General features: G+C 42.5%; 1 protein-coding gene across 2 annotated transcripts in view; it reads right to left on the bottom strand.

The window, feature by feature from the left end:
* Window positions 1-1,137: 1,137 nt before the first annotated feature.
* The window catches only part of ranbp9 (RAN binding protein 9), a 25,888-nt gene continuing 11,594 nt past the window's right edge, over window positions 1,138-15,431 (bottom strand). The window contains exons 5-15 of one of the 2 annotated variants that reach the window (XM_034888537.1): window positions 15,351-15,373; window positions 10,889-11,073; window positions 8,274-8,386; window positions 7,835-7,943; window positions 6,938-7,092; window positions 6,039-6,192; window positions 4,765-4,886; window positions 3,807-3,958; window positions 2,747-2,858; window positions 1,702-1,872; window positions 1,138-1,516 (exon numbers count right to left, since the gene is read on the bottom strand). In XM_034888537.1, the coding sequence (XP_034744428.1) occupies window positions 1,742-1,872; window positions 2,747-2,858; window positions 3,807-3,958; window positions 4,765-4,886; window positions 6,039-6,192; window positions 6,938-7,092; window positions 7,835-7,943; window positions 8,274-8,386; window positions 10,889-11,073; window positions 15,351-15,373 (1,256 nt within the window). In that variant the 3' untranslated portion in view covers window positions 1,138-1,516; window positions 1,702-1,741. The remainder of the gene's footprint in view (window positions 1,517-1,701; window positions 1,873-2,746; window positions 2,859-3,806; window positions 3,959-4,764; window positions 4,887-6,038; window positions 6,193-6,937; window positions 7,093-7,834; window positions 7,944-8,273; window positions 8,387-10,888; window positions 11,074-15,350; window positions 15,374-15,431) is intronic. The other variant, XM_034888538.1, reaches the window with a different exon arrangement.

Here is a 15,431-nt window from a genome sequence, read left to right as displayed (position 1 = left end):
AATAAAGATTAATAATGTTTGCATCAAACCTGCTGTGTAGCTGGGGGTTTGGGGGTGGCGGGGTGGCGTGGGGGGGGGTCACACAAGTAAAAATAGGGCCAGAGATCATCGCAGGGTTCCTACACATAGTCTCCATTTTAGAAACTCCAGACGTTGTCCAGAAGTGGTTGAAGACTCGTTTGCATTAATTGCTAAATTAAGCTAGGCTGTAGTAAAGATTACATCATCGCGTGAGTACCACAATATGTGCAATTAAAATTCAAAAAAACACCTCAGTTTTAGGACTTCAGAGCAGTTATGTTTTTCCAAATCTTACAGACGTGGAACGGGTCAAATGTAATCGGCTTCCCACCTGCGTAGGAACCCCGGAGTCAACAGAACTGGGGGGACATTAAACCTGGTGCACACTCGGAACCACCGGCATGCTGCAGGAGTCACTGGTGTCGGTACAAAGCATTTAAGGATTTGTTGTTGTTGTTGTTTTTTTAATGATTTCCTTTAATTTGATAACTAAATATTTCACTCTATCGATATAGTTCCTTTTTTGTTAAATTCATATATAAACGTTAACATGTACACACGCTCGTCACTGGTAATCCGTGGAATCGGGACCTTTATTATAATAAGTGGAACTCGCTCTTGCTGGCGCTCAACAAATATACTGTGAATGCAAGTAACAATAATTAATATAATGATAATGATAATAATAATAATAATAATAATAATAATAATAATAATAATAGGTGGCGGCGTCTGCACCATGCCTTGTAAACCTGGAAAACTAAAAACAAAAGCCAGGTAACCACGTCTCTCACCTCCCTCCACTTGGCCCGTGAAAAGAACAAAACAAAACTGTTAAAAGGGGGGACGTTGAGTCGGGATTGTAGTTTCTCTCTGGCTTCTTCTCCAAAGTCCAGAGTCCACATGCGTCACACAGATCTCCGCCAATGTCCTGAAGTGAGTGGAGGGTGGAGGGTGGAGGAGGGAGCAGGGAGTCGGCATAGGGGGTGGGGGGGTTGGGGGTTGGCTCTCCAACGGGAGCACAGCGTTAGCCGGAGTTCGGACTTTCCAGTCCTGGTTTCAGCATCAGCCTGCCTCCGCGTTTGCGTCTGTTATGAGTGTGCGTGTGCACGTTTCGCCCGACGAGCCAGGTTTACAGGGACCACGTTAAAGGGTGGTCGGCGATGGCGGTCACTCGTCTTTTTATCTTCTTATTTTTCCATTTCTAATGGAGCCACGGTTGTTTTTGCTTTTTTTGTCAGTCTGTCCGCCTTGGTTTGATGCCCCCAGATATACGGAGGGAGGGGGGGGGTCCACACGAGTTTGAGTATTTTCAAGTCAGCTACTCTTGGTTGGCGCCCGCCCTGCGGTCCTGTCAGAACGATGCAGACGCAGCCTCGGGCGGCTGGAGGCGAGGGCAACCAAGGTGGAGGCGTATTTTCATATTTACGATGGAAAGGGAGGTGGTGTGTGTGTGTGTGTGTGTGTGTGTGTGTGTGTGTGTGTGTGTGTGTGTTTCAAATGTGTGTTTCTCTCTCTTCTCTGGACAGAAAGATCTGTCCAGAGAGGACTCCTGCTCCTCGGCGGTCATCATGCCGATCAGCAAAAGCAGAACAAGAAGCAAGTGAGGTGGTTAACTACCGCTTGATGTCGTGCAGAGGAGACTCTCCTGCCATTTCTGGACATGCCCTCAGAGTGTCTGTGTGTGTGTGTGTGTGTGTGTGTGTGTTTGTACATAGGGCTAGTGCAGGTAATCGTCCACAGAGGCGAAGGCGCAGGAGCCGCTGCCTGTTCGTGCCATGATGGAGAGGCACTGGGCGGCCTGACCCACGGCCTGGGCCAGGGGGGGCTGCTTGGGCAGGTTGTGAGTCTCTGGAGGGAAAAGGAAACGAGAGGGGGGGCGGGGTGGGGGGCGGGGGGACAACAATGTCAGGACTGCAGGAGTGATGAGGTGTCCATACAGAACTCACCATAGTTTGAATCACCTAATTGGCTACAGCTTACATCAAGAAGGCAATTTCACTGGGTTTACTTCACTCAAAAATAATGTTTATTTCAACTGTCCATCCTAAAAGTTTCTGTTCCAGTCAAAAGTTTAAAAGCTTTCCCAGTCAGGTGAAAAAGTAAGCATATCTAAATGTTTGACTGGTACTGTAGATCTTCATATCATCTCAGACATGCCCTGAGATGATGGGCAGATCATTTTAATATAAAGCTCCTTCAGATGGGACTAATCTTCTGAGATCTGTCCAATATTACCTCTGGTTCAGGACCTTTTCCCATGTTAAAACCACCAGTTTATGCTTTTAACTTTACGGTTTACTTAGAGTCTTTTTGTTTAATTGTGCTAAAAACAAACTGCTTCAATTTGCTCTTTATTCTGATGTAATTGAGGCATTATCCGGGTTATTGTATCCAATTATCTTGTGTAACAGCTGGGGGTGAGAGAGGTCAAGCAAGCCGTCTGTACTTGTGTATTTGAAGTGTGTGTGTGTGTGTGTGTGTGTGTGTGTGTGTGTGTGTGTGTGTGTGTGTGTGTGTGTGTGTGTGTGTTGGGTTTTACGTAACACTGTTCTGTTTGTATGGGTTCTATAATTTCATATTTTGTGTTATATAACTCCCTCAAAAAATAGATGGTAAATCTCTTACGTGTTCAAACTAAAAGGTGACGGAGCAACCGTCTCCGTGTCTTATGGGCTCGTATTTCAACACATTTTAATACAGACAGCGTGGACCACCGACCTACCTAATATTGCACTGTTGAGAGTGGAGCAGACTGGCTCTCTCTGGATGGCATCCAGCTGGTAGCCGACTGGGCTAGTCCAGGGGTCCGAGTAGGCCAGCAGGCTGAACGCATCCTGCAGCCGGAGACACCAAAAACAACACATCAGAGCACACCGCTTCACTTTCCCTCCTACACCTAGACTACGAGACCAGTACAGGTCTAACAGTTCTGTAAATTCCTCTAGTCACTCTATTATCATAGGTTTTAATAAAACTTCCATGCGGCGTTACTTTGTAAATACCATGCTACCGTTACTATATCTATATTCTGTGCTTTGTGACTGATTTTGCTGCTGTAACACCGTAATTTCCCATTTTTCTTGTGATCAATATCTATCTATCTATCTATCTATCTATCTATCTATCTATCGTACTTAAGTAGATGTTTCACGTGTCTGTACTTTACTTATTTACATTCCCGGAAACCCTTACTTTTACTCCACTAACACTTCCGCGGAGAATCTTAGTTACTCGTTACTACAAAATAAAATCAGAAGAAATTTGTTACACTTGGAAAAAAAAAAAAAAAAACAGGTTTGGCAAATCATTGCTCCTGAATTGCCGAGGTACTGCACCCTCCATTACAGTTGGTGACGTAATGCCTGTTTGTGGCCAAGCGGCAACAAAAAAACCACAGGCCAAAACTAAAGAAGAAGAGGAGGAAGCATAATGACTGATGGTGCCATGGAGGCACCCGGTGCAGGCTCTGTATATCAGTATCAGTATAGATGACGACCGCCTGACGACAGTGGTGATGAAGATAACGTTACTCACCTTTGGCCATAAAGTTCATAAGTTGTTTTTCATACTTAAGTACATTTAATATCTGAAAATTACTTTTGATACTTCGGTAGAGTAAATACTAGATACTTTATGACTTTAACTCCAAGTCATATTCTAAAAATGAGACTTTAACTTTTTCCAGTCATTGTCTGGTAAGATACTTGTACTTTTCCTCAAGTATTGCTTTCAAGTACTTTATACACGACTGCCTCCGTGACCATTGCTAACGATAACGTTACCTTGAGCATCTTCTTGTTGGCGGAGTTCTTGCCACACTCGCGGCGGAGGTGTTCGCTCATGCTCTGGAGCTCCCTGCCGAAGTGGATCATTCTCTCGATGGCCGCCTGGCTGCCGCCGCACAGCTGCCGCTTGGACTGAGCGGACTCCACCTCTGCAGAGCCATGCAAAAGGGAGCATGTCTTTAGGTAGTGATGGTACATTCACAGCACATGTATTTGACACCAGAATAAGGCTTCAATCCTTGATTAGTACAATGTGTTTTTATACAAATAAATAAAAAGGACATGTCATTCAAAAGAAATGATACTGTCTTTAGAGAAAAGGCAGGGCAGAAAACTCATGAGTGGATCATCACAGAATTTTAGATGTACAGTAGCTCGAGAAATCAAACACCCTTCACTATACCTGGAGACCGGCATGGTGTCATTTCAGTTAGCTTAACAGGTGGTTTGATGTGCATTAAAAGATGATCTTAAGGAAAGTTCCTCATTCCTATCTCTATGAAGGGTATGTGATGATGTGGGGATCAAAAGAACAAAGGAAATTTATCAGGATGCATAGTACCCTGATCCTTGAAATAACTGGCCTTTAATAATGAAAGTCTGCCTCTATGGGAATTTAACATAGGTGTGTTTATATGTACGTATTTTTAAGAAGAACATTTATTTATTTACTATACATTATTGATTCAACAAGAAAATTTGTGTCCTTAAAAGGTTGGATTTTCCTCCTTTTTTTAAATAAAGGCATTAAAATCAATTTCCAAAAGATGTTTTTTTACCCCAAAATAAATCAACTTTAGCATGGGGTGGGTAAACCTTCTCAAGCCACTGTAACTCCTGCCAAAGAAGCTGCTAGAATACACAGCCTTATCAACAAGGACATACATTAACTTCAAAGACAACCAGCGGTCTGTCGCCATGCTGATAAACTGAGGGACACACACACCTAACTCACCCATGTCTGCGTCACAGTCGTCGGGCTCGGGGGCGTGTTTGGAGCTGCCGTTGAGGAAACCATTGGAGGAGGATTCTGTCACTCCGTTGGTGAAGTGGTCGACCTCCATGTCCACGTCGCTGCTGAGGCAGGACACGAGGAGATAGTAAGATGATGCAAATTTCCTGGACAAGATATCTTATTAACTGACCTTGCAACAAAATGATGCATCACGCTCGAAAATGTTGGTTTGAGATTATCACAGTATGATAACCGTCATCATTTAACCCTTGTTGTCCTCCCGAGTCAAAAACTGACATAAATTTGACATTTTTGCCCCTTTTTTCCAGAGTAACACCACCTTACTACCACTAGTTTTACACTACTTTTTGAAATTCATAGTCAATAACTCATTTTTATAGAATTATACCTAATATTTGAGTTAATAAAGCAGAAATAATTATGACTTATTTGACTAATAGTTAAGATCAGAGGAAGGTACGGATGAGTTTCGTCAGGAATGAAAGTGATCAGTTGTATTTGTAAAGAGCGTTGTGAGGAATCCAATCCATTTTGTGGTGATTTGGTTAAAAAGAAACTCATATTTCAAATATAGACATTTTTTGAAGGGGTCAAATTTGTCCCGAGGACAACAACAGGAGGGTTAAACATGAAACAACTTTTCTTTTATTAAATGGATGTGTAGAGACACACACACACCAAAGATGAGTAAATGTACAGGCCTGATGATATATACACGAGTTCCTTGGCCTGCGTGACACATAATTATCTGAGCAAGAAGTTAACAGCGTTGTGTAGAAGTAGTTTAAGGTCAGCAGCGTGCTCTTTTGCACCTTTAACCACACCCAACAGTAGGGTTGGGTCCCAAAACGCGTTGCCAATAGATCGTCAACCATACCCAACAGTGATGACACACCGACACACTGCAGTACACTCCTACATGACTGCAGTAAGGTGGAGATGTTCACCCACTGGAGGCGACTGCTCTCTAAGCTTTTACTTTGCTACAGGAAATGTATGCTTTTAAATACAGTAAAGTGTGCAGAATATAAGTTTCATTTTAGCAGTAAATACAAGAAATTTATTAAAGTAACAGGGAACTTCTGTTCTGGTTGAGTATTTTTTTTTTTTTAAATCAGCTTTTTGAGTTTAACTATTGACAGTTGGGAGTTCCTACGAGGAGTGCCAATCGCAGCCAGTTTTTGAAGCCTAAATTTAGCTTTATGAGCAGATTAAATAAAATGCTTGTGTGTCAGTGTGGTTTTGCTCAGTACCTGGTTATGGGCTGTTGGCTGCGGCTCCCGTTGAGACTGACGTCAGACGCTGGTGGGGTGGAGCCAGAGCCGGGGGGGCAGGGCTTGTGACTGTGAGGGGAGGAGCTGTGGTTCTTATTGGTCGTTACGCCATTACAGCAGTTGCTGTCGGCCCCTAAAAACAACAGAGAAATGAATATTTATGACTGAATGAATGAATATACTGAATATGTGCAGTAGCGTTTCTCCTGCTGGCCCCACACGCGACTTCCCGCCCTACCTATAGACTTTACATTGTGGCGATATTACAAGTTTATTAAGCGCTTTTCTTGGCTCTAGGGAAGTTTTTCAAATATAAAAAAGGTCAATGGATTCAAATTACTCAACAGAAGGAGTAATAACCAGCCTCGTCTACAGTCCCAGGTGTCCGGGCACGGCTTTAACAGACATTTCTTTTTAATAATAATAATAATAATACATTTTATTTATAATGCACTTTTCATCAATAAATCTCAAAGTGCTACAGGTAAAAAAAAAAAAGAGAAAAACAAAACAAAAAAGAAAGAATAAAAAAGAAAATAAAGCTATTCTTAGCAGAGAGGATAAAAAACATCTAAAGGGGACCAAAAGCTTTGCTAAAAAGACATTTTTTAAGGCCTTTTTTTAAAAACACTCAGTGGATTGAGAGGCCCTCAATGGAGGCATATGAAAAATCTTTTTCTGAGCCGCAGGGGGATTTCCGTAGCTGCAATACCGCGAGGGGCCAAAATAAGCTGCAAGGCTGAGCACACCTATTGGGGGCCTGGGTCACTCTAAGCACATTTGGCTAAAAAGACACTGGACTCGACAAAAGGGTAGAAGTATTTATAAACCGGCTGTAACCTGCAGTTGGGAATGCACCGAGCGCTGCGGGACTGTACCTGGGAGGTAGGGCTGGGAGCTGCTGGCTTTGTGGCTCGGGCTGCTGAAGGTCCGGGGGGAGCCGGTGTAGCTGTCCTGAGACTTTGGGCTGCGACCTCCCAGACACCTCACCTCGCTGTCCGTCCCGTTCACCATCTCTATGAACTGTCTCACCCTGAGTACGCACAGGGAGGGAGGGAGGAGCAAGAAGGGGATGAAAAGAGGGAAGAGATGCAGACAAAATAAGGCAAAGGTTATGTAAGGATGGGGGAAAGGATGTAGCAAATACAATAAATTGTACTAAATTGTATAGTATGAAGAAAGACATGAAGTAGGATAAGTTACAGAAAGAAGAAATCAACAAACAATGCCCTTTTTCTTTAAAAGGTTAAGTGCGTAACTTTTTGATATTATTGAACGTCCGTTACATTCAAGCCGTTGCCAATAGAGTTGATAACTAACTGATTAAGACATTCAGCTCCACATAACTCTCTCTGGATCTCTCAGTATGACTATGTTCAGAAGATTGTGGCGCCCGGTGACTTTTGCTTGCAGAAACTCAAGTGAAGATAATGACCTCTTCCAAAGAGTCCGAAATGTTTTTGTTTTGTTTTAATTCTCAGTGTCCTCCTTGGCTACTAGCAACTGTAGGGAGGAGGGGTGAGGACGGCGTGCAGACAGTTTTCTCGTCATTAAATATAATTCCTCATGGGGGGACCAGAAACTATGCACTACAGCTTTAAGTATAATTTTGCATTTGCATAATTATCAGCTTTAAAGACTCTGCCAAAAGTGGACAATCAGCGTGCAGCAGCAGGATTTCTTTAAAACACTGTCTTTACTTTGGCACTTTTAAGTAATAGGAGGCTCCCAATCGGAAAATATCATCAATGCCAATCACATGTGAAATGGCTTACTTGAGCATGAAGAGAAGGTCCGGGTTCCTCTCCAGGAGGTTGGGGTAGAGCTGCTGGGTGGTCTCGATGGCCTCGCCCATTCTACCCGACAACACCAGCTTCTGGATCTCTGCAAACCAACAGGGAACAGGTTTACACGAGGCAACGCTCCTACCATATCGATGTGGTCTTAGTGCTGTCCTGGCACCGAAATAAGTTTGAGATTTTGAGTAATATTTCCATAGGAGGTAAAGACTTTTACTCGCCAATATAGTGAAAAAAAACACACAAAAAAAAGAATATCAACCCATTTCATGTTTGCATTCCTACTGAAATTAAACATTAAGCTTCTTAGGAGATTAGTGGCACTTCATAACAAAGTAAGATTTGCTCAGTTGGTGCATTTGTGACCCTGGAGCCAGCTTTATTCAGGACCATGCAAACACAGAAGGGCTCTTACTCTGTCGGTTTTTGATGGAGGCCAGCTCCTCGTGCACGGCCTGGTCTGTGGATTTGGCGAAGGCTTCGGCCGTGGCACAGTAGCTGTGGTGCACGAGGTAGGACGCCACCATCCTGACGAGACAAGAGAAACCAAAAACCTTCAGTGGTTAGAAGCAGCAGGTGGAGAAATCATACAGACCTCTTTATCTCGTCACACACCCCCCCCCCCCCCCCCCCCCCGATGAGTCAAAAACAGGACTGTCGTCTGTAATTTACTTATAAACAGGAAGATGGTTAATAATGTATCTGCTTTTCTTGAATGGGAGGTCTTTGGGTCAATTAGGAGCGGTCAAGACTTTCAGATGGGGACATAAACTAGCATTCTATCAGATTATCTAATTATCACTTATTCAGAGATAAAACCCAAAGTGAGCTAAACCTGAAATGTCACCAATTGATTGATTGATTATTTTATTTTCACTACAAAAACATTAAGACAGTATTATATTTTACACAAAAAGATGTGACGGATGATTGCCGAAAAACCCTCCAAGGGGCTTAATAAGTGGCGATCACCATAAAAACAATATAATTTAACAATTTAAAAAACAATTTATGTTATTATGTAAAAAACTAAACTAAACCAAACAAACAATAAAATCAAAAAAAACTAACTAAAAGAAAAAACAAAACAAAATCAAACAAACCAAAACACATTTAATTTGTATGAAACAACTTAAATAATAATCCACTCATTGCACAGGTGCACACAACTAGGTCAGAGTTGAACCAGGAAGTTGGTTTGTAAACTTTACGTTTGGGTAATAATTGTACAGGACGCTTATGTTTTAATGTCCGTGGCTTGTTTCCAATCTTTGTCGTCTGACTGCTCTTCATTGTTCCCAAATCCTGAGCAACTAACTCTGCAAGTACACCATTGTGACAACAAAAACTACAAAATATAAGACCCAAGTTTTAATAAATGAGCTGCAAAGATCAGTTGATTAGTTGATCAATTATTTTGATAAGCAATAAATGGGGTTTGAGTCATTCTTTTATTAAAAATGTCTGATTGCAGCATGTTAAATGTGAGTATTTCCTAGTTTCTACACTCTCCAGGTGTGTTGGAGTCGTTATCGCCAGATGAGAAGGGATGGGAAGCTACGCCACTACCAGCACTACAATGCCCCACAATACAACAGGGTTTTTAAGGATGAATCCTCTTATTTGCACACAGCCAGATCTAAAAATGAACTCTCATGACGGAGCCAGCAGGGAGATTTATGACCAGAGGCCGAATGTTTGTCATCTTACTGCTGCTCTACAAAGACAATAAAACACTTCACATCCAGCACGCCGACGCCGGCACACAAACTTCCTGTTTTCAATTTCACGCAGCGAGGCAACTTTCCTGGATAAGAAGGCAACGGCTGCCTCCCTCTCCACCCCTCCCTCCACCCAAATCCCCAACAAATGGAGATTAAATCCCCGGCTCCTGCTCTCTGATGGGGAAGTGGTCCATCTGGGCCTTGATCCTCGTTATGTCAGCAGTATTATCCTGTCACCAAAAATAAACTAATACTCCATTTTGGCCATCAGTCGAGCGATGACCTTCTGACTGAGCCTGAAGTTGGTGTGGCTCAATTAAATTAACTTGGTTTTTGGTGTAAATTTCATCAACAAAAACTGACAACAGCTATTTACTGCCCAGCTTTTCCTGTCCTCAACAAAAATCCTGACAAAACTAACTCGTAAAGTGAAAGACTGACAACTGAACACGGCTGTACACCTTTCAGAGTTGATGAAAATGTCACCATTTGTTAAAAAAAAAAAAAAAAAGTACAACTTCCAGTGTTGAGGTTGACCTCACTAAAAACGTCAAATGCAGGAAACAAATATCTTTTTACACGTCTTGACGGGTGGCGGATAACACAAGGGCCTCCCCACGGGAGGATCCCCTCGCCTCTCCATGCATTTCCACAGTGCCGATGCGCCGTGACTGTTTTGTAGTGTATTCACCCTTCATATCCATACACCACCTGTTGGATACGCTGATCAGAGCGCTCACCCTGCCACAATATAAAAATGCAATGCACACTGACTAAAAACTAACTAAATGACTACTTATCAACTTTCAGGGGGCAGTTGTACAACTGAACAGGATACCGGTTGGAGTCTTACCCAGTGACCTACATGCTGTGAAATTAAACTTTATATGCTTTCAATTTGTAAAAACAGTATCTTCGATCATCCAAAAATTCTTATTCGGAAGTTAATTTAACTAACTGCTAATCTTGCATAAAAACCAAGCAATGGCACTTGTAACCATGTCAACTGTACACATAGAAGATGACGAAACGCCGCAAAATGCTTAAATACACAACAAAAATGAGACTAAAATTCTACGGACGAACACTAGGCCAAAATATTTGAGTGACTAACTGCGTGTCAATCACGCATTCATTCTCCCTTGTGGGGGGAGGGGCTTAGGAGACCTTTTTGGGGGGGGGGGGGGGGGGGGGGGGGGGGGGGGGGGGGGGGGGGACTGAGAAGCTGTCGATGTTGAAAGTCATGGATCTTTGCAAAAAGTCCTGGATCCCTACCTACAGCATTTTTAATCCACAGTGAACTCACTTCTGGATCATGGACTGCCACTCGCCCTCGCGCTCTCCGATGGGGCAGCGGTCGATCTGGGCCTGGATCTTAGTCCTCCACTCACGCATGTAGTCCTCGATGTCGAACACAAAGGGGTGCTGGCCGAAGTTTGCGTCTACGACCTCCCCTGGAGTCTGAAGGCCCACGGTCGGGTACAAGTTAGGCTGAAAGAGAGAGAGAGAGAGACAGTTAAGAATTAGGATGATGAGGAAATGCTCTTTGGGAATGTAATCTGGACAATGAATCAAAACAGGAAACAATAAGAAGGACAAACAGGAAAATAGAAAATCTCAGGAAACACGCTTTTGTCTACAATTCCCCCTTAAAACTCGATTGTACAAGCTGAGAAGGGCAGGAGAGTGACATTAAAGTGGTACCAAGTAAGACCTCTATCGCACAGATTGGCCTTGATGCATCCACCAAGCAGATCAACTGATTCTTAACAACCAATGACGCAGTGATTATATTGCCAAGAACTGAGGTTTTTGGACTCTCTTGCCTTTCTTCCATTTTCTCATCTGGGTGCTAGATTAGACTTTTAGACACCACACTACTGCACTAAGGGCAACCTGCACAATTGGTTCGTTTACATTTTAGCATATTATTTAGCATATTAATTAAGCAGTTGCACATTTTGTTTTTCCATCCTGTATATATTTAAATATTTGTTCTTATATTTTGTTCCTATTATTATTATTATTATTTCATGTAAACTGTATGTATGTATATCTTTTACTAGTATCTCATTTAAATTAATATATTCTGTGTTGTGGGACTAATGTACATGTGCTGCTGTAACACCGTAATTTCCCATTTTTTGGGCTCAATATCTATCTATCTCGTTCAGAGCACTCAACTTCCAAATCTTCATAGAAGTCACTACAACCTCCACACCGCCAGATAATATATTACTTCCAGGGACACATACTGAAACAACAGGACCTCCAGTCAGGTGAACTGTTCTCCTGGGAGAGGAGTAATCCTAACCAGCATTTAACATTGTAAAGGTAGAGCACACAATGATTTTGTTCCATCTTGTTCTAGTAAACACTTCTCACCCAGGAGGAAATCGTGTATTTGTCTAGGTCTGCTTTCTCCGAGGACTAACACACATTTGGTGCTGTAGTATGAATTTGTGGCACTAAAATCTAACCAAGAAAATTGCAATACAAATCGGCTCCATGTATCCTGAAAGAATTAAAAATCAAGCATATCGTCCCAGCTCTAGTACGGGGTTATAGTGGATTGCAAGACATAGTAGGGTAAGATTGGAGTCTTAAAACACAAATAAGGACGCGGACTAGTCTTAGAGTAAAGGTTAATGATGTTGCAGGATAAAGGAACTGGTTTAACATTAGAGTTAGGAGAAGTTAGGGTATAAACATACATAATAAGTCCCCGTAACAACAGCAGTACAAAAGGTGTGTGTGTGTGTGTGTGTGTGTGTGTGTGTGTGTGTGTGTCTTTGCGTTGCCTTGGTCATGGCCCAATAACTACAAAAGGTCAGCTGTGCTGAGGTGACGCACTTCACTGCACAACTCTGGAGGGACATGAATGTCTGGCTCAGAGACAAGCCTGTTTTACTGCTCAATGGATTATTGTTGTGGCTAAGACTTCATCTCTTCTCCCTCGAAAAAACAGGCGGCCCAGTTTTAATTTGCTACCAAGCAAGAAGGGAGGGAAACAAGTGTCTCCCTCACAGCTCGATGTGGTTAATACATGCATGAATCCCATTAGACTTTATGTCCTTTTGGTGTGGGCGTCGTTCACATTATGAAGCACGGGACTTCAATGGGAGCGAGACTGAGTGAGGAACAGGAAGTCGAGCACAGAGACAACATAAAACATCCGGTTAATTTTCAAAATAAAATAGAGTGTGCTCACAGCGGATCCTATTTTCAAGCACAACACCTTGAAAACACAGCACAGAGATGTTTCCCCTCTACTCCTCTGGATGGAAACAACTGTTGGTTTTGTGGTTCTAGTCTACGTGAATTCACAAGATCTCGTGGGTCCTCGCGACTTCAGCTGTCAGTCATAGCTGCAACTAATCCGGACCTGGTGGGTGTTGACGGACGGCGGAGCCGAGCCACAACCGGTGGAAATCAGGCGTAATGAATCATTCGTTGACCACTTGGGGGCAGCGGAAATTAGTTATTAACCAACTCTGCTCATGTGTAATGATATCAGTTTCCCCTATGATTAACCAGGCCATTGGAGCAGTCACCAGGCCAAAAAAAAATACAACAAAAGTCCCATTTTCATTCTGCATCGACGCACTGCCGTGAGTCTGTGAATGAGGCATCTGTCTGTGGTTAGTTCTCGTCTGTAACAGCAGGACAGTCGAGTGTCTGTTATCTAGACTGCTGCAACGGGAGTTGAACCGGTGAAGCGAAGATAGCGCTGACGGTAGAATTTATGATATATATAATAATAATAATAATAATAATAATAATCTTTATTTGTAGAGCACTTTTCAAAAAGAAGTTACAAAGTGCTTTAACAAGTATAAAACAAAACAAAATTAAAAAAACAAAATGATATAATATTCACGTGTTTATTGAGCTAATGTCTACCTTTTACTCCAAGCTTCTCTTTTTTGGCAATCATAAAAATAAAAAAAATTCAATGCTGTGATGTTGTCTCATGTTTTTCAACCTCCAAGATGAATCCCTCTTTGTACATGGTGTTGTAGAGGAGACAAATGATTTGGGGGGGGGGGGGGGGGGGGGGGGGGTCTTTTGGTGAATTGACTGGATAGTCTCGCTATCTTTACACGTTCTGCGATGCCATGTTACATCCTGTCACGATCTGCTAGCTACGTCCTGCTGGGCCTTGTAATGCCGCACAGTGCCCTGCTATGCCACAAACTACCACAGAGAACTACTACAAACTACTATTTTTTGGGGACTGTTGTCGCCACTCTTCATTTTAATCCCAACCGGTCGTCAGACTCCGCCTACCAAGAGCCTGGGTCTGGGTCTCGGTCTGTCCGAGGTTTCTCCCTTAAAACGAGTTTTTCCTCGCCACTGTTGCTTGCTCTGGAGGAAACTACTAGAACTGATGGGTTCTTGTAAATTCTGGAGTGTGGTCTAGACCTCCTCTATCTGTGAAGTGTCTTGAGATAACTCTTGTTATGAATTGATACTATAAATAAAATTGAATTCAATCTTTAGCGAGCGGGGAGCTGGTGGAATATCAAGCACCGACTCAAATGGCAGCGATTGCTCGCAGGGCTATGCAACCTCAATGCAGACGCGCCTGGTGGAAAATAGGGCTAAAGAAACAAATAAAACAAATAAGGGTTACGTAATGAACGACACACTGACGTGCTCACGGCTTCACTGTTGTGTTTTTAGCTGAGCCGAGGCAAAAAATATTCAGTTAAAACAATGATGATGCCGTTTTGCCCTCAATGTTCTCCGTCAGGTTTGCTAGAAGTGACATAATGTAATGTATGGGTTTACGTGGACTGGGCGCTAAGTCAGACTGCTTAAAACAAACAAAAAAACACAGCTACATTAAATACTACATTGCTTCTTATGACATAATGGGAGTAACAGGAGAACCAGCTTCAAAAGTGACATTAATTTTTTTTTAAAGCATGAAGAAAATATGTGGCAGAGATCTTTATGCCGATATGAAGAGCGGTTCATTTGGATTTGAAACTTTGTAAAGTGTTAAATTAAGAATGAAAATTGGGCTGGTGGTGATAGATCCATGATTGTTCTACTTTGGACACAGACAGTACAACTAACTGTTTGCTTACTTCTTCCGCCACAGGGCATAATCAAATTTGTCACTGCATGCTGAACACAACCCCACCAAATGATGTAATTCAGCCTATTATACTAGTTTACAATGTCTTAATTCCAGGTGTGTGAACTGTGTCCAGACCTGTTTCTCGCCCATGTGTTCATATTTCCATCCAAAGAATGCCAACCTCTGATCATTAAAAGGAACACGCCACCGTTTGTTGCAACAGGGGCTTATCACGGTCTCCCCTAGCTGTAGATAGGTGGGCCAACATGTATTTTTTCTCAGTGCAAGTAATTAGTTCTTTTTTTGTTGGCTCACTTTTACCCACAACATGCTAACTGGCCACATAGGATTCTATTCACTACGCTAAGCTAAGCTAACGAGCGGCGCGCTGCTGGTGTTGCCCCGGACTAAAACAATGCATGCACAAAAAAAGGCATTGGCCCAACCATCTACAGCTAGAGGAGACCGTAATAAGGCTTAATTCAACAATGGGTGGCGTATCCCTTTAACATGTAAACCACTTCACAGGTTTTTGAGCCTCCAATTCATTTTACAGAGTGAAAACATTTGGACTTCAGTGTAAATTCTGCAGGAAGTCAAACAATTCGTTTCTATGAAAAGCCTCATGTCATATAGTCCTGATAAATCACACTGAGGTAAACATAATGCGGGTACTTACTGGTAGGTCTGTGAAGGCGATGCCTGCAGAGGAAGAGAAAGAAAGTGTCAGCATGAAGAAGTGGAGTCCTTTCTATTTCTA

This window comes from Etheostoma cragini, chromosome 12 (assembly GCF_013103735.1).
Source record: "Etheostoma cragini isolate CJK2018 chromosome 12, CSU_Ecrag_1.0, whole genome shotgun sequence".
In the NCBI taxonomy this organism is placed as follows: Eukaryota; Metazoa; Chordata; class Actinopteri; order Perciformes; family Percidae; genus Etheostoma; species Etheostoma cragini.
Note: the sequence above shows the minus strand (reverse complement) of the source record. Positions and strands in the feature narration are given on the sequence as shown.